We start from the raw sequence: 23,728 nt of genomic DNA, 5'->3' as shown, positions 1-23,728 counted from the left end.
TATATATAAATCACATATATAGGCTATATTTGCTTAAACATATTCAATAAAACCCACAGTCAATCATTTTAATAAAAACATGACATTGGCATTGTTTTTGAATACATAGTTAGACAGAAAAAGCTATTCATATTTGACAAACTGGCAGCTATGGTATCTTTATATGACAGTGGGCTGGTTTATTTAGGCAGGCTAGTGCACTGAATATATGATTCGTGAGGCAAGAGTGCGTTAAATAAATAGCCTACGTATTTAAGCACCTATCACCTCTCTCAATGCTACGAGCTCGACCATTGAGAGCGGAGGAGGGGCTTTGCACATGCTCACCGTCTCTAAAACCACACGCGGCTCCTACCAGTGAGTATCTGTGACGCGGATGAGGATGCAAGCACAGAGAAGAGCGAAATGCACTCAGCTGTACGCTAACCAGGAGGCATGCCGTCCTAGTTTAGTCTCAAAATAGCCCTGACACGACACGGCGCAAAATGGGTTAAAAGGAATATGGCCCGGATCGCGCAAACTTTCAGACACTTTGCTTGTACCGGGGATTGGGTCTCTTAGTGTTACGGAGCGGCCAAATGAGGAGAGGAGACAATACAGAAACGAAAATTCGCATCTAGTATTTTTCTTCACTTTCCCCCACCCTATTTTCTTTTTAAGACATGATTACGGAGTTGGTGTGTAGCGCGGTGGCATTGGTCCTCTATCTCAACACACTGAACGCGGATTTCTGCTACGATGACAGGTATGACCTCCCGTAGAGCCGTACCTATGGCAACATCATCAGCTCCACTTGTCTGTCATCTTTACAGTCTCAAACCCCCCTCGGGTGCAAGCAGTTTCTCGAGGTTCGCTGCGTGTCTGGGTGTTTGCATGTTCCATTGTCTATTCATGCTTGTTTGTGTTATTCCATGAGAGCATTAGAGATAGAGTCATGGTTCACTCCCCTCAGAAAAGGTCACTTTGTTTCATGTAAATGCGATTCTACTTTGTTTAATGCAAATGCTTTCTCCTGTTACATTGAACAAACAAGCTACCCAAATAGGCTATAGATGGGTTACTTGGTATTCCATTGTTATTAAAATCAATATACTGTCGCCTACAATGACGCATGAAGTGACACAATAACAACACCGGGGATATGTAGGTTATAAGTTCATTATTATACATGGATGGTTCCTTCCTTTCTCTAATGTCGGAGTAACCAGGGCATGCAGCCTCTGTCATTCCGTGACAGAGTGACGAAACGGGGACTGGAGCTTCTTTGTGTTGTTAGAGCACATCCCTGACAGGAGGAGAGGGATACTAACACGCTTCTTGCCCGGTTGTAATAATGCTGCTCTCTCCTGGGAAAATATCACATTTAAATGGAAAGACATGTTATAATTAGAATATATTTGTCGAGTGCAACACGCTTGCATGGCTAAATATGTTGACACAATCCTGGAGTAGCCCATGCTTTCCAGGACTCATTGGAACGCTATTATCCAGAAAGCAAGCGGAGAGAGCAATTCATTTGGATTGCAGAACGTTTGAGACTCCAATTTGGACATCCATCCACAATTGAGTGTAGGGTTAAATAGTCCAACTTTAGTTTTAGGCATTGGGGATTGTGATGAAATTAAAACTACAATAATCATTATCAGAATTGTAATTAGGCTGAAAAACGATTGCAGCCTATACTGTACTTTAAGATGAGCAAGCCTTCAATGACATACTGGGGCAGCAGGTAGCCTAGTGGTTAGAGTGTTGGGCCAGTAACTGAAAGGTTGTTAGATCGAATCACTGAGCTGACAAGGTAAACATATGTTGTTCTGCCCCTGAACAAGGCAGTTAACCCACTGTTCCTAGGCCATCATTGTGAATAAGAATTTGTTCTTAACTAACTTGCCTACTTTAAGATTTTAAAAAACACACTAGTCTTAAGTTTTTTTTTCTCACTGTTTCTTGATTAAATCAATGTATCTTTGTGGCTCATCATGGGACCCTTGCTACTGGGTGAACTAAAAGCAGCAGGACTCCTACAGATGTAGGATCTTAATTTGATCACCCTGTTGTTGCAGGAAATGTCATTCACAGCAGGAAAGGCAAACTAAAATGTGTAGTCTATTCAAAGTTTAAAAAGGCTTCTAAATTTAGTAATTTCCACTTTCAAATGTCAGCCTTGATTTGCCCTGACTAAACATTTATAAACCCTACAAAAATGTCCATGAATTATAATCAACACAATAATTCACATTTCCTGTTGCTGCAGGATTATTTTCCTGCTGCGAGAAACTGGTCAAATTAAAGTCCTACATCTGTATATGGGCATAAATTAGCTGGGCTCCGGGAATTCAGTGTAAAATCTCCAGAACAAATCCATTTCTCTCTATTACAGCTCACACAGATAAATCATTGTTCCAAGTTTATACACATCATACCAACAGGTTTTGTCCCTGGCTGGCGACTCCCCACTAGAGAGTTAGGAGCAGTTAGCTGGTTAGCTTTACTAACACCTCCTTGGGGTCACAGACCCTTCACTGGTTGTCAGTACTGCTGGTTGAACCCTATGTGCAGTGGGTTGCACTGCCTACTCTGTTATAGTAATGGAGTATCCCTCTGTGTGTGTGTGTGTGTGTGTGTGTGTGTGTGTGTGTGTGTGTGTGTGTGTGTGTGTGTGTGTGTGTGTGTGTGTGTGTGTGTGTGTGTGTGTGTGTGTGTGTGTGCAGACACTCATCGAGTGATTCAAAACCTAGACAAACGTCTCGAGATGACCAAGCCTTGTGTGTGTGTGTGTGTGTCTCATGTGCAGTGTGCAGACACTCATCGAGTGATTCAAAACCTAGACAAATGTCTCGAGATGACCAAGCCTTGTGTGTGTGTGTGTGTGTGTGTGTGTGTGTGTGTGTGTGTGTGTGTGTGTGTGTGTGTGTGTGTGTGTGTGTGTGTGTGTGTGTGTGTGTGTGTGTGAATAAATGACGGAGAGAGAAAGAGAGAATGTGTTGGAGGGTAGTCTGTCTGTCTATTTGTCTGTCTGTCAGTCCAGTTACTCTCACATTGCCGTACACTTTTCCAGGATATGAGTGACTGTCTATATGATTGCACAATTCTGAATGTACAACCGAAGCCCTCTACCGAAGCCCCTGAAGCCCCTACTGAAGCCCTCTACTATGACTGCTTACTATTACACTACCTGTATCTGATCATGTCACAGTGGAGTGAAGAAAGGCATCATGGCCCTCTCATGAGTTCATGACTAACTGTCAGTGTCCTAGCCACAACTCCCTGTGAGTCCACTCAGTGTAAGTTCAGCACTGGTGACCCTCTGCATCTATCAATGTCACTGTGATAATTTACACCCCTGGGAGAGAGAGAGAGACGGGAAGAGTGAAAGAGAGAGCGAGGAGAGAAGGAGAGAGAGACCGACTGTGTTCAGGCCCACTGCTCATGTACGGGGAAAGCTGAATACCAATCAGAATCCTGACCTCCATAGTCATCTATCAAACGGCTTCCTTTGACAGAGGTCAAGAGTCGCATGCTCCCTGGTCTCTCTCCCGATTGTTAGTGGAGAGAGCTGCATTTGTGTTTGTTAGGACAGGGCTGAAAGCAAGCAAGCACATCTGTCAAGTCTGCATTCTTGAGAAGACAGTCTTTGTATGTCTTCTTGACACTGTGCTGTTGTTCAGTTCTGTACAGGAGCGTTCTGGAGGCCGAAGAGGAGGAGGTGGAAATCACATGGTGGTTCTAGCTCAATGGGATGTTCTTGGTGCGTCTCTGTTTTCTCAATCACGTCAAATGTTTTTCCTGGGCACAGGGCTGGCCCTATGTCAGCCAATGGTAATATCAATAAAAAGCCATGTGTTTGAAATGACTGGAGTTTTACTGGCACGGGGGAAGAACGCGAGCCAATCATTCTTCTAAAAGGGAAAATTGAGCTCAATTAGTATTCTGAATATTCTGGTGTTCAGGAGCCAAGCTGAATGGTTTCCCTACAAACTAGATCAGGGACAGAACATAAAAATACACTTGTATGTTGAGTTTTTATTCTGTTGTCACTTATGAGGAAGGCCTTCCAGTACAAGAAGGAGGCAGGGTGATGTCTCAACAGGAGTAGATTGACAGCTTGAGAGCTGAGTTTATAGATTAGGAAATTAATTTGTTGTGAACTCTGAACTCTCCCCTGAAAGCTCTTGCAAAACGCATCATACTGTGGCACTTCCTGTATTTTGAAAGTTCTAGATCTAGAAAACTTGATCGCTGACATGCAACACATCTTGGGACTGTATCAACAGAGGACTAATTCAACAAATAACAAAAGATTGTTTTTGAGTGGTATTTTCCATAAACAAACAACATTGACAGTTGAGCTGGCATCACTAACAGACTGATCAAGTGGTATGTGTCTGAGGAATACGATAGTAGAGGAATAGGACGCAGTCCTATTGACACCAAAGGTACAAGTGCGAATTGTTCTCTACAGACAAATGAAGCGTCTTCAGGAAGCATCCTGAAATGGAATGTCTAAGTGACTTTTAGTATTCCTAGTGATGTATCACCACACATCTGTGATCCCAATCGCGTCAGTCGCCCCCCCCCCCCCCTCCCCACCACCACGTAACCCAGAAATGCATTGTAGGTCCTTAGGGACTTGCAACAAAAACATCCCTCACGCTTCTTTCAGAGGAACAAAACAATTCAATCTGTGGGGAGTCGGGTGATGGCAGGGAGTAGTTTGGTGTGGCTTAACTGTGACAGAAATGGTTTCCATATGCATATCCACATGCATTTGGAAATTATGATCCATATTGTATGTCGGAAGCCCTCTCTAACTGTTCTATCGTTGCTTCATGACACTGCCCCTTATTGGTGTAGGCTCCAATGAGTTAAGTCAGCCTCAATGATTGATTGAAGCGCTGTCTCAGGGAACAACAGAGGCATCGATGGGCCACACGCTTAGTCATCTCCCAGCACAGTTGGGCTTTTAATTGTGCAATTAATGACTCAACATTGCTTACTATGGAGCTCCTGGAATCAACGGGAGCTTTGTCACAGAATCAACTCCAACATTAAGGAACTCCTACTCTCACTCCCTCTTAAAAGTGCCAACAGTCGGACTTACGTCCATCGTAGCCCAGTCAGGGAAGGAAGTGGTGTTTCGTGAGGGCATTGTTGTGTCGGTGGGTGAGATTTACTTTAAATGTATCAGTGCCCATTGAAAAACGCAAAGGGCAGGAGAGTTATTTTCATGAAAACAGGGATGTATGAACTTGGTGTTCGCTCTATAACTTTGTACAGTTAGACTACCGGGTTTGCTTCTTTGTTGCTTTGTAAAGCAGGATACATTTGCCATTGATATGCCTCAACTGGTTGTTTGGAAAAGGCTTTCAATAGCCTTAATGGCACTAAGGGTCAGGAGTGTGACGGTTCCAGCTGTCTATTGATGAGTGTGATGGTTGCAGCTGTCTATTGATGAGTGTGACGGTTCCAGCTGTCTATTGATGAGTGTGACGGTTGCAGCTGCCTATTGATGAGTGACCGTTGCAGCTGCCTATTGATGAGTGTGATGGTTGCAGCTGCCTATTGATGAGTGACGGTTGAAGCTGTCTATTGATGAGTGTGACAGTTGCAGCTGTCTATTGATGAGTGACGGTTGAAGCTGTCTATTGATGAGTGTGATGGTTGCAGCTGTCTGTTGATGAGTGTGATGGTTGCAGCTGTCTATTGATGAGTGTGATGGTTGCAGCTGTCTATTGATGAGTGTGATGGTTGCAGCTGTCTATTGATGAGTGTGACAGTTGCAGCTGTCTATTGATGAGTGTGACAGTTGCAGCTGCCTATTGATGAGTGACGGTTGAAGCTGTCTATTGATGAGTGTGATGGTTGCAGCTGTCTATTGATGAGTGTGACAGTTGCAGCTGTCTATTGATGAGTGTGACAGTTGCAGCTGCCTATTGATGAGTGTGATGGTTGCAGCTGCCTATTGATGAGTGACGGTTGAAGCTGTCTATTGATGAGTGTGATGGTTGCAGCTGTCTATTGATGAGTGTGATGGTTGCAGCTGTCTATTGATGAGTGTGATGGTTGCAGCTGTCTATTGATGAGTGTGATGGTTGCAGCTGTCTATTGATGAGTGTGATGGTTGCAGCTGTCTATTGATGAGTGTGATGGTTGAAGCTGCTTATTGATGAGTGTGACGGTTGAAGCTGCCTATTGATGAGTGTGATGGTTGCAGCTGTCTATTGATGAGTGTGATGGTTGCAGCTGTCTATTGATGAGTGTGATGGTTGCAGCTGTCTATTGATGAGTGTGATGGTTGAAGCTGCTTATTGATGAGTGTGACGGTTGAAGCTGCCTATTGATGAGTGTGACGGTTGAAGCTGCTTATTGATGAGTGTGACGGTTGAAGCTGCCTATTGATGAGTGTGGCCGATGCAGCTGCCTATTGATGAGTGTGATGGTTGCAGCTGTCTATTGATGAGTGTGATGGTTGCAGCTGTCTATTGATGAGTGTGATGGTTGAAGCTGCTTATTGATGAGTGTGACGGTTGAAGCTGCCTATTGATGAGTGTGACGGTTGAAGCTGCTTATTGATGAGTGTGACGGTTGAAGCTGCTTATTGATGAGTGTGACGGTTGAAGCTGCCTATTGATGAGTGTGACGGTTGAAGCTGCTTATTGATGAGTGTGACGGTTGAAGCTGCCTATTGATGAGTGTGGCCGATGCAGCTGCCTATTGATGAGTGTGACGTTTGAAGCTGCTTATTGATGAGTGTGACGGTTGTACCTGCCTATCGATAAGTGCATGAATCTATAGGGTTGCTGCCTAAGTATGCCATGAATATCAAGAACGTTTGGCTTTTGCAAGGCCTTTCAAACGGTATGTTTTGTTCAGACGTTTTGGAAGAGTTTCTATCCCTTTTTTGGTGTGACAATATAATCAGAAGCCTAGTTGTTCATTTTTAGGAGAGGGGGTTTGGTGAATGCTGCCGATAAAAGCCAAACAGCAAAATACCAATTAGAGAAACCTGTAACGGCTTTCTTCCTGGGAAGGAGAGGCGGACCAAAATGCAGCGTGGTTAGAGTTCATGTTCTTTAATAAGAGACAACATGAACTAACTACAAAACAATACATGTGAAAACCGAACACAGTCTTATCTGGTGCATAGACACAAAGACAAGAAAGAATCACCCACAAAACCCAACACAAAACAGGCTACCTAAATATGGTTCCCAATCAGAGACAATGACTAACACCTGCCTCTGATTGAGAACCATATCAGGCCAAACATAGAAATAGACAAACCAGACACACAACATAGAATGCCCACCCAGCTCACGTCCTGACCAACACTAAAACAAGGAAAACACAAAAGAACTATGGTCAGAACGTGACAAAACCACAATACTCATCAGCTCATGTTCTTACAGAAGGGAAGACCCTCACACCCAACACTGTCTTTGAAGTGCCAGATCTGGTCTCAGTTACAGAGGATCTATGTTATGTGTCGCCTGCTCCTCCTTAACCCATTGTTGTGGCCGATGAGGTTTCGGTTCATTATAGAAAAATGATGCCCAGAGTGAGTTTTTGTGCCCCCGGTAGAGTTGTTGATAACCATTATTGAATACGGTCGACTTGACCACATTGAAACCATTATAACTAGACGCTCGGATCTAATACTTTTTTGGAGTGATGAGTAAGTGTTGGTTTAGTAAGTATTGGTTTAGTAAGTATTGGTTTAGGACTATTGATTTAGTAAGTATTGGTTTAGGACTATTGATTCAGTAAGTATTGGTTTAGGACTATTTTAGTAAGTATTGGTTTAGTAAATATTGGTTTAGGACTATTGATTCAGTAAGTATTGGTTTAGGACTATTGATTCAGTAAGTATTGGTTTAGGACTATTGATTCAGTAAGTATTGGTTTAGTAAATATTGGTTTAGGACTATTGATTCAGTAAGTATTGGTTTAGGACTATTGATTCAGTAAGTATTGGTTTAGTAATATTGGTTTAGGACTATTGATTCAGTAAGTATTGGTTTAGGACTATTGATTCAGTAAGTATTGGTTTAGGACTATTGATTCAGTAAGTATTGGTTTAGTAAATATTGGTTTAGGACTATTGATTCAGTAAGTATTGGTTTAGTAAATATTGGTTTAGGACTATTGATTCAGTAAGTATTGGTTTAGGACTATTGATTCAGTAAGTATTGGTTTAGTAAATATTGGTTTAGGACTATTGATTCAGTAAGTATTGGTTTAGTAAGTATTGGTTTAGTAAATATTGGTTTAGGAGTATTGATTCAGTAAGTATTGGTTTTATTGATTTAGTAAGTATTGGTTTAGGAGTATTGATTCAGTAAGTATTGGTTTAGTAAATATTGGTTTAGGACTATTGATTCAGTAAGTATTGGTTTAGGAATATTGGTTTAGGACTATTGATTCAGTAAGTATTGGTTTAGGAATATTGGTTTAGGACTATTGATTCAGTAAGTATTGGTTTAGGAATATTGATTCAGTAAGTATTGGTTTAGGAATATTGGTTTAGTAAGTATTGGTTTAGGAGTATTGGTTTAGTAAGTATTGTTTTAGTAAGTATTGGTTTAGTAGTATCAAATGTACTTTATGAGTATTTAGCGAGTGAGAGGGCAAGTAAGTGAGCGTTCTTGTTAGTAGTTTGGCGACTGAGGGAGTAGGGAAGGGAGTGTTTACGATGGGTAATATGAGATGCTTTGGAGGCAAGGGGACTTTCAACCACACCAGAGACCTACGTCAGGGATTATATGTTTTTTGGAGGGAAAGCAGGCGGGCCTGATGAAGTGTGGTTTTGGTGGTGAAAAACCCTCCGACTGTATGGCTATGATGGTGACGTGTTGCCATGGCTATAGCCATGCGGGTGGATATAGTCAAGAAGACTGGCTTCGAGCCTTAGGCCTTAAATGTCCTATCCCTTTGTTATAGAATTATAACACATGTTTTTTAATTCATTGCTTTTCCAAAAAGTTTTCTCATTGATGTATGTGTATGTACTCTGGGAGTTGGAGGGGGGGACATTAAATCTATAGTGGTAAGGCCGGGATGGAAAGGAGTAGAAGCCTTGATTACTTGCAGATTTACACTCGTAAGCTCTTAGTGGCCAGCTTCTCTGGGAAGTGTCAGCAAAGTCAGAAGATGTTTTTCAGCCTGAAACATTATGAAAGATCATTTCGGGGCTTAAACACTTTGGATAAGTGTGGTAATGGAGTGAATTAGAGTTACTTAGAGTTAATATCAGGCTAGAAAACAAATTCCTGTAAAAGACAGATAGTAGCAAATGGTTGATCAGTTTTATTTGATCAGGAGCTGTGCTACATTATTGATGCTGTTTGAGTTACGCTGCCGTAACACCTCAAGCCTCCCACTGTTGCAGTTACGTGAGGTAATTACTCACATCCAAAGAACACTTTGTCACAGAAAGGGAATCTTTTATGACTGGACTTTGTGTGTGATGGGATTGAAGGTGGACATAAGGAGATGAAGAGAGTCCTGCTGTTATATGAAACACACTTGGTGGAAGAAAGTCCTTCTGACAAGGCCGCCAGTACATTATGTTTGGTCTACGTGAGATGTTGATGTTCCTAAAGTTCACATCAGCCGTGACGTTCACAGCTGAAGGTTCTCCCTCCCACACAGAGACATGGCTGCCTGGCAGACCACTGCAGTGATACACGGGGTTATAGAGGTCATTCAGGGGAGGGTTCGGGAGAGTAGGTGGGTGGTTGTGGGAAACATTATGTCTTCTCACTTTTAGGCCTTTTTAGTGATAGTATATATTATATATAAGAAGCCCTGAAGCATTGCACATTTAGATGAATCCTGACCTGAATATTAAAAGGTTTGAAACAGCTAGACAACCACATTCACTCCGGTATCACAAAGTTGTTTCTGATCTTCTGATCTGTTTCTGATCTTGTTCTAGATGTTTTAGTTTGTTCACACTATGGTTACTAAAACCCAACCACCACAAATTGGTCCCCTTCTGTACATTGCATATAATGTACACAATGAATATAATTCACAGTAGGAATTCACAGACCCTTTTCTCATGGGCCCCAGGCTAGACACACATGGGGAGGAGATGGGCCCGTTTATTTTGAGGAGATCTTTCTTCATGCCATTAAACCCCAGTGGTGCGTGATGATGGGCAAGGTCCCTGGTAGCCCTTGGCTGGCCCTTATCCCCGCAGGGCGTGGCAGACCCACCCATCTGCCAAGACCGCCCTCCCACCACCTTCCCAGTACACACAACCTACACATCGATGTTTATGTTCAACAGTGGTAACCATGGACAACCGGGCCCTGTGATTGTCAACAGCGCACACGATTCCCTCCACGATCAGTCATGTGACCAATATGTCCCAATCAAAGCGGTTGCTGGTCTCACTTAAAGGCCAAAGGGTGAAACGCCCATAATTGGATATAATAGACTAGATCCTTGTAGTCGAGCCATACAAGTGACTAGCTGATGCAGATGATGTCTGGTTAACCACAAACTTGACTCTTATCCTCTCCTAATAGATGCAAGTCATATACTGTAGAACTGCATGCCGACGCCTGGGGTTGAATTTCTACCACGTAGCATTTAATCTCTCCTGTAAGCAATGCTCCCTGTTCTGGTATTGCATTACACATTGGATCTGGCACCCACTTTCTCCCCTTTAACTACAAGGTTGGATTTCAAATGAAAAACACACAGCATTCAGGGCATAATTTAACACGAGAAGCGATCCAGAGATCACGTGCCGGTCCCCGCAGTGGCCCCCATTTCTCTCCCTTTATAATCGATAGTTGTTCTGTATCGTCTTTCAGCGACAGAGGCTTTTTTCCTCGCTGAACGACCAAACACTTTCTCTCTCCGGGCTTGACAAAGCTTCATATTACTCTGTCTCTCTAGCTAGTGTCAGATCCTGGGCTGAGTGGAGCAGTGAGGAGGAGAGCCACGTGGGCTGTGAAACAGACCAAGTCACTAACAGGCCCCAAGAGTACATGTGTGACAGTATGTTGCCTTTTCTCGGTGGCGTAGATGCTGTCATTAGTCTACGGTGCAAATGATAGGGTAGAGAGAGGGGACTCGACGCTCGCCTCTGCGGTTCCTGTGATCTGCGATATGTGAATATGGGAGGTTGGTGGTGGGTGGTGTGGGTGCGGGATTAGGAGCAGCTGAAACAAATGCGTGCTGTTTGAGTCATGCTGCTCAATCCCTGCAGAGGTAGCACAGATCTAGGATCAGCTAAGGCTCCCGAATTCAAGCATTAACAATTAAAGATGCACTATGTAGAAATCGCTCCTCCATTTCCTGGTTGCTAAAATTCTAATAGTTTGCCTAATTTCAGTTTGTGACTAAACAAGCAAGTCTTGTATAGAGAATCATTGTTCCATCTAAACCGCTGTGAAATATCTTTCCCATTACCAAAAATATTGTATTTTCCACTGTTTGAAGCTGGTGTACAAAACCCAAAATAAAAGAGGTAAAAAATGTAAGTTAAGAACGGGAAGCCTAGAAATAGCACACATCTACAGATCTACCGCTTCTTAAACATGCTTTCAATGAGAATGACAGATCTATACCACTAATTTCTATGTACATTTGGTCGGGTCGCCCATACGTAAAACGTACGCACGCATGACTGTCAGTCACTTTGGATAAAAGCATCTGCTTAATGGCAAATATTATTATTATTATTATTATTATTATACTGTATATTATATTGCAGCTTTAAACTCAGCCTTTTGCGAGGAGCCTAATGTACCCTTTTCAGTCATTTGTCTCTCGGAAGACAGAGTGGAGTATCCTATACGTACAGATCATTGCGAGGAGCCTAATGTACCCTTTTCATTTGTCTCTCTGAAGACAGAGTGGAGTTTCCTATACGTACAGATCATTGCGAGGAGCCTAATGTACCCTTTTCATTTGTCTCTCTGAAGACAGAGTGGAGTATCCTATACGTACAGATCATTGCGAGGAGCCTAATGTACCCTTTTCATTTGTCTCTCTGAAGACAGAGTGGAGTATCCTATACGTACAGATCATTGAGGGAAGATTCTGCTTACGTGAGAGACAAATATTTAGGCTACTCCTTGTATGGTGTGATACATGAAGATAAGCTCAGGGGCTTTCAGCAAGGAGGCAATATAACGCTCACCTACAGTTATTCCTCACGTTCGAAAAGACACAGAGGTCATGGAGTGGAAAATGAATTCCTGCGAAAGACAGATAGTAGCGAATGGTTGATCAGTTTTATTTGAACAGGAGCTGTGCTACATTATTGATGCTGTTTGAGTTATTGATGCTGTTTGAGTTACTCACATCCAAAGAAGCTCCAGCTCTGGACGTAAAAATACAAGAAGAGGCAACCCTAAAAGATGGAGGAAAATGTGAATTATTCATTCACGTTTCCAAGTAGATTTTTATTTTGCCAAAAGAGTTAATGCAGCGAGACAATTCATTATATGTATATGCCTTCCAAGTGAACTCTGTTGAGTCACTCTGCTCAATCACTGCAGAGGTAGAAATTGCCCTTAAGTTGAGCACAGATCTAGTATCAACCAAGGCTCCGCGAATTCAAGCGTTAACAATTAGAGATGCACTCCGCCATTTCCTGGTTGCTAAAATTCTAATAATTGGCCAAATTTCTGTTTATGTGACTAAACAAGCAAGTCTTGTATAGAGAATCATTGTACCATCTAAACTGCTGTGAAATATATTTCCCATAACCAAAAATGTAGTATTTTCAGCTGTTTGAAGCTGGTGTACAAAACCCCAAATAAAAGAGGCAACAATTACAGTTAAGAACTGGAAGCATAGAAATTGCGCACATAGAACGAACATATATTCCACATCTTATACTTGCTTTCAATGAGAATGACAGATCTATAACACACTTTTCTATGTGCATTTGGTCAGGTCACCCTGACCAAATGCACATTAATTCACGTTTCCTAGTAGCTTTTTATTTAGCCAAAAGAGTTAATGCAGTAAGGCAATTCATTCTATGTATACGCCTTCCAAGTGAACTCTGTTGATAACGGCTGTAGGTCATTATGCTTTTCACAGCTCTATCTGCCTCTAATGTCATTATAAGAAGGATTAAATAACCAGCAACGCACCACAGACTACAGAGTGTTGCGGAACGCTAAACCGCAATGTAATGAAACGTTTTATAGCGCTTTTTCTTCTTCTAGGTATTTGGAGGGGATATGAGAGAATGGTGAAGCGCCCGGGCTTTAAACGACAGTCTAACGGTAGAACCAGCTGCTTTATGAAACCAATAGAGAAACCGATGGAGATTCATTAGGCCTGGTCCAAGCACTGAACCTCAACTATACATGGCACCGGTCAGATCCAGTTCCACGCATGGGCAACTGAGCCCACCCTTCTCACCGCTCGTAAAATACACTATTATTCTGTAATAAAGGCCTTTTTCAGGTCAGGAGAGAACTCCTTTTGGAATGCCTGGCGTGTGGGGAGAATGGGTTTGTGCTTTGCACCTAGTTAAAACCGGAGAGGGTTGGACTAAGCGAGGTGGTGCTTTTGAGGTTTTGGGGGTCTGAGGGGGATCCAATGACGGCCTTATAGGAGACCTGGGTAGACATAGGTATCCTTACAGTGTGTAATGTATTGAAATGTAGCTAGGAGAAGGGCTGTAACCTCTATCAGTGAAATATGATGTGAGAGGAGAGAGGGCTGTAAGCTCTATCAGTGAAGTGTGATGTGAGAGGAGAGAGGGCTGTAACCTCTATCAGTGAAATATGATGTGAGAGAGGAGAGGGTTGTAAGCTCTATCAGTGAAGTCTGCTGTGAGAGGAGAGAGGGCTGTAACCTCTATCAGTGAAGTGTGGTGTGAGAGGAGAGAGGGCTGTAAGCTCTATCAGTGAAGTCTGCTGTGAGAGGAGAGAGGGCTGTAACCTCTATCAGTGAAGTGTGGTGTGAGAGGAGAGAGGGTTGTAAGCTCTATCAGTGAAGTCTGCTGTGAGAGGAGAGAGGGCTGTAACCTCTATCAGTGAAGTGTGGTGTGAGAGGAGAGAGGGCTGTAAGCTCTATCAGTGAAGTGTGGTGTGAGAGGAGAGAGGGCTGTAACCTCTATCAGTGAAGTGTGGTGTGAGAGGAGAGAGGGCTGTAAGCTCTATCAGTGAAGTGTGGTGTGAGAGGAGAGAGGGCTGTAACCTCTATCAGTGAAATATGATGTGAGAGAGGAGAGGGTTGTAAGCTCTATCAGTGAAGTCTGCTGTGAGAGGAGAGAGGGCTGTAACCTCTATCAGTGAAGTGTGGTGTGAGAGGAGAGAGGGCTGTAAGCTCTATCAGTGAAGTGTGATGTGAGAGGAGAGAGGGCTGTAACCTCTATCAGTGAAGTGTGGTGTGAGAGGAGAGAGGGCTGTAAGCTCTATCAGTGAAGTGTGGTGTGAGAGGAGAGAGGGCTGTAACCTCTATCAGTGAAATATGATGTGAGAGAGGAGAGGGTTGTAAGCTCTATCAGTGAAGTCTGCTGTGAGAGGAGAGAGGGCTGTAACCTCTATCAGTGAAGTGTGATGTGAGAGGGCTGTAACCTCTATCAGTGAAGTCTACTCTGAGAGTAGAGAGGGCTGTAACCTCTATCAGTGAAGTGTGATGTGAGAGGAGAGAGGGCTGTAACCTCTATCAGTGAAGTGTGATGTGAGAGGGCTGTAACCTCTATCAGTGAAGTCTACTCTGAGAGTAGAGAGGGCTGTAACCTCTATCAGTGAAGTGTGATGTGAGAGGAGAGAGGGCTGTAACCTCTATCAGTGAAGTGTGATGTGAGAGGAGAGAGGGCTGTAACCTCTATCAGTGAAGTGTGGTGTGAGAGGAGAGAGGGCTGTAACCTCTATCAGTGAAGTGTGGTGTGAGAGGAGAGAGGGCTGTAACCTCTATCAGTGAAGTGTGGTGTGAGAGGAGAGAGGGCTGTAACCTCTATCAGTGAAGTGTGGTGTGAGAGGAGAGAGGGCTGTAACCTCTATCAGTGAAGCGTGATGTGTGTGTTTATGATCCCATCTTGCCCAGGTACAGTATATTGATATCATAGGCTCAGATAGAAAAGGGATCCCCTGCATGCACCCTTCATTATTGTAGTGATTTGGCAGTACTAATTTAATCTCAGTTAGACTGGGGAAATATACTAAAGTAACCCAAGACCAGCACGGTTAGTACAGATGAAATACACCAGCCCCAGAAAACAGTCATTCATGATCAAGCATTCTCTCCATTGTGTTTCCCAAACCCTGTTCAGCCCTATGGGATTTTGAATGGGTAGTAGCCACAGCAGCTTACATTTCACCCCCCTATTAAAAGTGATTTACAGTGTGTTATCCCATCTTTAGGGATGGGATAGTCTTTCTCCCTGTTCCTGTTTCCTCCAGATAAGCCCCTGGTAACTGTGTTAGGGGCCGGAGGGCCACAGCTGACACCATACACTAGATCACACAGATAGGTCAAGTAAAGAGGGTCATGAAGCCAAAATAAAGCTGTCTGTTGTGAGATTCTGGATGCTATTTGGGGAGCGATGACAGTGGTTATTTTATGAAGGGAGGGGACGGTGATTATAGATGATGAAGGGAGGTTAACATTCACCAACACCAGAACTGGGACCCACCGTTATGATTCATCGTTCTTTGTTTGATGTGAGGAGGTTTGCCTGCATTGTGTCCCCTGCCCAACGTTCCCTCTAAGCTTCCTGAGAGCTGCATGTGGCCAGCTGTGCACATTCGTTCATATTCTTTGCTAGTTAGTGAATTACTAGCCCAGTTATTTCTAGTAAATAGCTTTTTGTTGTATTTTGAGACGGTCTTGAATAAGCTAAGTAGCCAATAGGCAGAGGGTAGCATCATTTGTCTGATTCTCTGTAATAATGGTATGGGAATAATAATACCTTTTATTTTGTAAAGTGGTTTATTGCATCAAACCACACAGCATTTTCAATCACCACTTCTGAATGATAGTGGATAAACAGGTTCATGTCAAGTCCTGCGTGTTTTTTTCCAAAAGTCTCATGGAATGTAGACCTACATTGAACACCACACATTGGCTGCTACTGTAGGCTGAATGATAGAACAGCTATTTCCATGTTAAAATGTTATGGGATGCATTTTCTCCATTGTTTTTGATGGTAGACCACTCTGATAGTCCTACATTATGATCAAATAGCCACAGTAGCCTACTTGGCCACTGTTAAAACTGTAACTTAAAGCGAGTTCAGCCTCAGTGTTCACAGCAAACGCTCGCGGAAGTTGCACAGAATTTTCGCCATGTTCAAGTTTGCGCTCAGTAGACGTGAAATTTGCTTAGTGCAGAATTTTTGGGGGGAGGGATCATTGCATCTGCCCCATTGACAATTGTAATGTCCTCCTCCAAAATCATATCTGTGCTTTTCGGCTGATGCTATCACCAAACCCTATTATTTACAGAATGCATTCTGCTACAATGGGGAAACCTGCTCAGTGTGCAGTTCACTGATCTTCAACAGACTAACATAACTATCCATTAAGTGCTGCTCAGCACTGCACTCGTCATGGGTTCAGAGGCATCAGCCACCACTTCCCCCTGGGTTAGCCCTAGTGATTCCCTGATCACTAGCCCTAGTGATTCCCTGATCACTAGCCCTAGTGATTCCCTGATCACTAGCCCTAGTGATTCCCTGATCACTAGCCCTAGTGATTCCCTGATCACTAGCCCTAGTGATACCCTGATCACTAGCCCTAGTGATTCCCTGATCATTAGCCCTGATTGGAGGGATGCTTTAACTGCTACGCTACCTGGGGATGGTCAAGATAAGGGATCTGATTTAGAAATAAACACACGTAGTTGCCGTGATACACACTGTGGTTGCCGTGACAGTCACGGTGAACCTGATTGCTCTGATAAATAGAATGACTCTGAATTGGATAATGGGGTGGTTTCCCTCAGATTGTCTCAGTCAGAAAAACGGGCGGCGACGTTGTTCTCTCACCCGGGCTACTGGGGATGTCATTCATTTCACCTCTTCTTGATATTCATGGTGGGCGGCTATGGGCGAGGTATTATCGTGATCCGCGATGACAGTAGTCATTGCTTTTTGATATTCATGGTGGGCGGCTATGGGCGAGGTATTATCATGATCCACGATGACAGTAGTCATTGCTTTTTGATATTCATGGTGGGTGGCTATGGGCGATAGGTATTATCGTGATCCGCGATGACAGTAGTCATTGCTTTTTCTACATTCATGGTGGGCGGCTATGGGCGAGGTATTATCGTGATCCGAGATGACAGTAGTCATTGCTTTTTCTATATTTTATATGTCATGAACAGATTCAGCATCACAAACAGATAAATCTCTGACGTTTTTGTTTTTCTGCACTGAATCTCCCTGAATTATACATTTCTACTGTTTGATAAGAACACAGGCAGTTGGTATTCAGAGGGTTGTTCTGTATGTCTACTGTTTGATAAGAACACAGGCAGTTGGTATTCAGAGGGTTGTTCTGTGTGTCTGCTTTTTGATAAGAAAATGTACAGCTTGAATAACAGCTCTGTTGTCCCCTGCTTTAAAAGAAATAGGCCGCTTTTGGTTTCAATTTAGTGTTATGTTGGAGTGTGATGCCAGCCAATAAAGGCAATATTAGGGGAAACATTGTTTTATACAAAGCAGATGCCAGATTACAATGCATCTCTTCCTTTTTGATAAAAACAGACACAGTTAGTTATAACACTCAGCTGATCGGTTTTGGCACGAGGCGGCACTAACTCAACACACCAAGCAGGTGAGGCTGCGTTTCAACCAAATCAGCAGAGATGCTTTCTCCCAGGCTGGCTCACTACTCATCACCGTCGTAACCCAGAGTACATCCGTTACCCGGGGGAGCAGCCGACAGAGGCCAGACGATTTCATCTACACTCAGTCTCCTCTCCTGTTTTTTCTGCATCAACAGCACTTATTGACCGTGTTATCTGCGGGAAAGACAAAACAGCCACGTGACATCCCTGCCATCTCCATTCAGAGAGAGGAAGGGGTTGGTGGTTTGCCGGTAATGACATGACCTTTCCCACTTTCTCTCCCACTCTCTGCCTTTGTCAGAAGGTTTTCTGGAGGCTTCATGGTGTTTCTGGTCAATAACATTGATCATACCGTGCTGTGCTCACAGGGGAGTCAAGCTCAGAACAGGTTGATCTATTTCTGTTTCTGTGAAGTGTCCAATTCTTCTCTGATGCTTCTCTATCAGTGGTGCTATTTTGTAGACCAAGCTGTGGGTTTTTTCACAGTGCCTTGACAAAACTGTGAATCGCATGTCTTAACCAAACAACACATAGGGCCACTTGCAAACAAACTGTCATTTGTAACAAAGTCCTTCATAAATACACAACAATGTCTTCTCTGATTACTGTATTATGTCATGTCTAGTTGCCCCCATGGCCCATTTCAAAGGGAGTATTGTACAGTTTTACTACTCTATATGATGTGTTTTATGGTTTTATAATGCTATATTCCCAGAGCGTTTAAAGCAGGCCTATATTTTTGGAACACCCATTGATAGTTTGACAAACTCGGTTAATATTAAACCCCCCTGTGGGGATATAGATTCAACATCCATTACGCTGAGTTCTGACGCCGTAATAATTTATTAGTCTCAGGCTCTTCAATCAATTGCGCTTGGATGTGGTTTGGTGGCGTAATTTATGTTGTCGGGGCAACCACGTGCTGTGTTTAGAACTGTGTCTGAAAACATTACTAGCTGTCAAATCCTTTGTTCCTCCATCCTGGTTTCCTCATTCCTCTCAAAGCTCATTGGAGGCGGAGGTTCGAGGGCGGGACCTTTGATCCTCTCATCCAGTGAGCTTTGAGAGGAATGGAGGAAACAAGGATGGAGGAATCAAGGATTTGACGGCTAGTTAGGTTTTCTGACACAGCCTGTGTATGAGAACAAGAAAGTTTGGTTTGGGGTCGTGGCTCGACTGAGGCCCTGCCATGGCCGCCGCGATGCCGCTAATGTTGGAATGTTACAAGTGGTCACAGCAAACACAAAGAGGATTTGATACAGGGATGTATGGTGGATTACCGCAGCCTGCTTGGGAATTAAACGTGGTATGAGTGTGTCTGACCATAGAGTGCTGTACACGCTCAGTTGTGTTACTGTTGTTGATAACGACTGATTGACATGGATTGAATCAGGGGATTTTTGGAGCCAATCTGAATCACTCTATCTAAAAATACATCTACCTCCTCTCTTGAAATAGCAGTGTTTTAATTTGATTTCTGATTACACATCAATTGCGGTAGAACAAAAAGCGACTTGAGAGGTTGAAACAAAACACTCCTTTGTTCTCTAGCTGTTCCCCTGGCTAAGCCCACAACACACAGATCCTCCATCGAGAGCTCCATTTGTCATCAGAAATGACACTTTTCCCCGTCTCAACCCTCCGACACAGACCTAGAAGACTCCTCTCAAAAGACAGGCCAGATATCGTAAATCTATATATTATATATAAAACATGGACCGCTCTCCATGAATCCCCTCATCTTGGTGAGGAAATGGCATGTTACCGTACCATGCCTTCATGTCTCACAATGTGTAGAATGTGTTACTTTATAGTGGAACAAATGGCAGTCAGATGTGTGTTACATTACTGTTTGACTAATTCAAACCGTTTCAGATCATGATGTAGCGTAGGCTGTCCGTGCAGCGAGGGAAAAGGGATGTGATCCCTTGGCAAAGGACAGTGGACACAGCTGGGTCCAGGGAAGAGACTGCCAAGTGGTGATTCCACTCTATTCCACTCTGTGCTGGGGCCCCTTTAGTGCCCAGGAGAGGAGAAAAGAGGGGGAATACTGTTGTCATGGAAGCACTTCAGAAAATGATGAATTGAATCAAGCTGCCCTCTCTCCATTTCCCCTGCTCCTGACTTGCATGGTTTTATTTTGTGCTGTGTGTGTGGAGTGTGTGTGTGCCATGTGTGTGTTTGTTTTGTGTGTGTGTGGGTGTGCTGGCTCGCTGTGTGTCTGCCTGTGTGTAAGTCTGCTTGTGTGTGTACGCACTTGTGTGTTTGTGTCTTGTCTGTTTTGTAACCATTGGTCATTGCTGGACACTGGACAGACACGATATAGGCATGAAGACACACAGTCTGGCTGTTACTCTGAGCTATTTCTATCAGCCACTGTCTCAGTTAGTCTCAGTTAGTTGGCCTCAATACTTCAAAGCCTTCAGACTGATTCAAAGGGGGTTTTCCATAATGTCGTTACTGCAGGTGCCAGTTTTATAGGTCACTGTGCCACCAGCTTTCCATAAGTGGGCCAACGGGATGGATGGATGGTGGGGAGGATAGAGAGAGGAGGAGGAGGGAGAGTAGGAGGAGAAAGGAGAAGAGGAGGGCGTGTAGGAGGAGGAGGAGGGAGAGGAGGAGGAGGGCTGGCACTTGGAGCCAGAGAGAACTACTACAGCACTACTGTATAATGGTGGTTGAAGAAATAGTAGTAGTATTGGTAGTAGTGTTGATAGTAGTGGTGATAGTAGTAGTAGTAGTAGTAGTAGTAGTAGTAGTAGTAGTAGTAGTGTTGATAGTATTGGTGATAGTAGTAGTAGTAGTATTGGTAGTAGTGTTGATAGTAGTGGTGATAGTAGTGGTAGTAGTAGTAGTAGTAGTGTTGATAGTATTGGTGATAGTAGTAGTAGTAGTAGTAGTAGTAGTAGTAGTAGTAGTAGTAGTAGTATTGATAGTAGTGTTGATAGTAGTGGTGATAGTAGTAGTAGTAGTAGTGTTGATAGTAGTGGGGATAGTAGTAGTAGTAGTAGTAGTAGTAGTAGTAATAGTAGTAGTAGTAGTAGTAGTAGTAGTAGTAGTAGTGGTAGTAGTGGGGATAGTAGTAGTAGTAGTAGTAGTAGTAATAGTAGTAGTAGTAGTAGTAGTAGTAATAGTAGTGGTAGTAGTGTTGATAGTAGTGGGGATAGTAGTAGCAGTAGTAGTAGTAGTAGTAGTAGTAGTAGTAGTAGTAGTAGTAATAGTAGTGGTAGTATTGGTGATAGTAGTGGTAGTAGTAGTAGTAGTAGTAGTAGTAGTAGTATTTTTGTTAGTTGTAGTGGTAGTAGTAGTAGTAGTTGTGGTAGTAGTAGTAGTAGTAGTAGTAATAGTATTTATAGTAGTATTGGTAGTTGTAGTAGTAGTAGTGGTAGTATTGGTAGTTGTAGCAGTAGTAGCTGGTAGTAGTAGTAGCTGGTAGCAGTAGTAGTAGTAGTAGTAGTTGGGGTAGTAGTAGTAGTTGTGGTAGTAGTAGTAGTAGTAGTAGTAGTATTGGTAGTTGTAGTAGTGTTGGTAGTTGTAGTAGTGTTGGTAGTAGTAGTAGTAGTAGCAGTATCTAGTAGTAATAGTAGCTGGTAACAGTAGTAGCTGGTAGCAGTAGTAGTAGTAGTTGTTGTGGTAGTAGTTGTGGTAGTAGTAGTAGTAGTTGTTGTTGTGGAAGTAGTAGTAGTAGTTGTGGTAGTAGTAGTAGTAGTTGTCGTAGTAGTAGTTGTGGTAGTAGTAGTAGTTGTAGTAGTAGTGATATTGGTAGTTGTAGTAGTGGTATTGGTAGTTGTAGTAGTAGTATTGGTAGTAGTAGTAGCTGGTAGTAGTAGGATTAGTTGTGGTAGTAGTAGTAGTAATATGTGTGGTAGTAGTAGTAGTATTGGTAGTAGTATTGGTAGTAGCAGTAGCCGGTAGTAGTAGTAGTATTAGCTGGTAGTAGTAGTGGTGGTAGTAGTAGTGGTAGTAGTAGCTGGTAGTAGTAGTGATAGTAGTAGTGGTAGTAGTAGCTGGTAGTAGTAGTAGCTGGTAGTAGTAGTGGTGGTAGTAGTAGTAGTGGTAGTAGTAGTCGTTGTGGTAGTAGTAGTTGTGGTAGTAGTAGTAGCAGTAGTAGTAGCAGTAGCTGGTAGTAGTAGTAGTGGTAGCAGTAGCTGGTAGTAGTAGTGGTAGTAGTAGTAGTGGTAGTAGTAGTGGTAGTAGTAGTCATTGTGGTAGTAGTAGTAGTAGTTTTAGTCGTGGTAGTAGTAGTAGTAGTTTTAGTCGTGGTAGTAGTAGTAGTAGCTGGTAGTAGTAATTCTAGTTGCAGTAGCAGTAGTTGTGTAGTAGTAGCAGTAGTAGCAGTAATAGTAGTAGTACTTGTAGTAGTAGTGGTGGTAGTAATACTAGTAGTTGTTGAGGTAGTAGCAGTAGTAGTAGTTGTGTAGTAGTAGCAGTAGTAGTAGTAGTAGTACTACTACTAGTAGTACTAGTAGTAGTAGTAGTTGTTGTGGTAGTAGCAGTAGTAGCAGTAGTAGCAGTAGCTGGATGTGCTAGATGGTAGTTGATAGTAATAGTGATTAGCTAGAGTTCTGGTAGTCATAGTGCTGGGTATCTAGCAGTAGCAATATTAGTGTCAACATGAAAATGGTGGAATCTTTCCCAGTAGATGGGACAATAGCAGGAGAAGCAGCAATAGGATGAGGTATCCTGACAATGATTTATATGCTGAGCCCATGGATGGGGAAACTGCAGTGTCAGTTTTTAATCAAGCCTCTTGTTTATTACAGGAAACAATCCTAATTAGCCAGCCAGAAACACATACTGTAATTAACTGTAATTAACTGTCCAGACTATATGAGAGCCACTCTGAGATGCTTAATTGGATCGAAACACTTCAGATTCCACCTCATTGTTCTGTTTGTGAATTATTCCCTCCATGTCATAGTGGGGGTACTACTCCCAGTAGGGGGAAGTTGCCCCTAGACGCTGATCTTTTTAACATTTTCCCTGCTGGTGGTTAAGGTTGGATTGGGGGAGGGGAAGCTCATCCTAGATCTGTACCTACAGTAAGGGTATTTCCCCCCGGAGCATACAAGAGGTTGTATTGAGGTTGTTTGGTGGCTGGATTCCATGGGTGGGTTCTGGGTTGGATCTATGGTGTTAAAGTTGGCAGGAGACTGCGGTGCCTCGATGGGTGGCCATTTAAATTCAATTTGATCTGGATTTGAGTGGAGCCAAGTATTCCAGAAACCCCATAAAACTCACAGCAAACTGGCCATTTAGACGTTTCTCTAAACATAGAGGACAGGTCTAATACAGAGGCCCTGATATTTATAGGGTGAGGAGTCCTCTTAAGTAGATCCACATACACAGGTTATTAAGTGCACTTCTCTAGAGGCAAGTGGGGGGTTACAGCACTCGTTGAGTTGAGTATGAGCACCCTAGTGCTTTTATGATCTGTTAGACTGTCTAGGGGAGGGGATGGGGGCAGTTACTGGTGGTCTTTGGGGTGTTGGAGGGGTGCAGAGTGAGAGTAGGCTGTCAGCGTCTCAGTGTCTCACTTCAATCTGCTCTCATTCAGACATCAGGATATGCATGACTTTTTAAAGTGTAATATGCCTCGTGGAGTGTTACACTATGTTTTAACACTCCTTACACTTGAGGAAATACTTAACAATGGATATCCCCACTGAAAGCTGTTCCTTTAGTTTTTGATGTGGAGGAGAGAGGAGGAGTTTGGTTGAGATAAAATATCCCATATTATATTAGGTCAGGGCCTGTAGTCTCAAAGTAGTTCTGATCTAGGATCAGGTTTGCCTATTAGAAAATGATGAACAGGATGACATGGACAGGGACACCTGATCCTAGATCACCAATCCTAATTTGATATGCTTTAGGAATATGGGCCCTGACACCGTCTTTACGTTTTTAAAGGGCACCATCAGCAGTTGAAACAATAACAAATCATTCT

At 43.0% G+C, this 23,728-nt stretch overlaps 1 protein-coding gene across 1 annotated transcript in view; it reads left to right on the top strand.

The window, feature by feature from the left end:
• The first annotated feature begins 352 nt into the window (after positions 1-352).
• The window catches only part of tmtc2a (transmembrane O-mannosyltransferase targeting cadherins 2a), a 91,699-nt gene continuing 68,323 nt past the window's right edge, over positions 353-23,728 (top strand). The window contains exon 1 of the mRNA XM_065021469.1: positions 353-745. Coding sequence (XP_064877541.1) covers positions 663-745 — 83 coding nt within the window. The 5' untranslated portion in view covers positions 353-662. The remainder of the gene's footprint in view (positions 746-23,728) is intronic.

This window comes from Oncorhynchus nerka, linkage group LG8, assembly GCF_034236695.1.
Source record: "Oncorhynchus nerka isolate Pitt River linkage group LG8, Oner_Uvic_2.0, whole genome shotgun sequence".
Classification (NCBI taxonomy): Eukaryota; Metazoa; Chordata; class Actinopteri; order Salmoniformes; family Salmonidae; genus Oncorhynchus; species Oncorhynchus nerka.
Note: the sequence above shows the minus strand (reverse complement) of the source record. Positions and strands in the feature narration are given on the sequence as shown.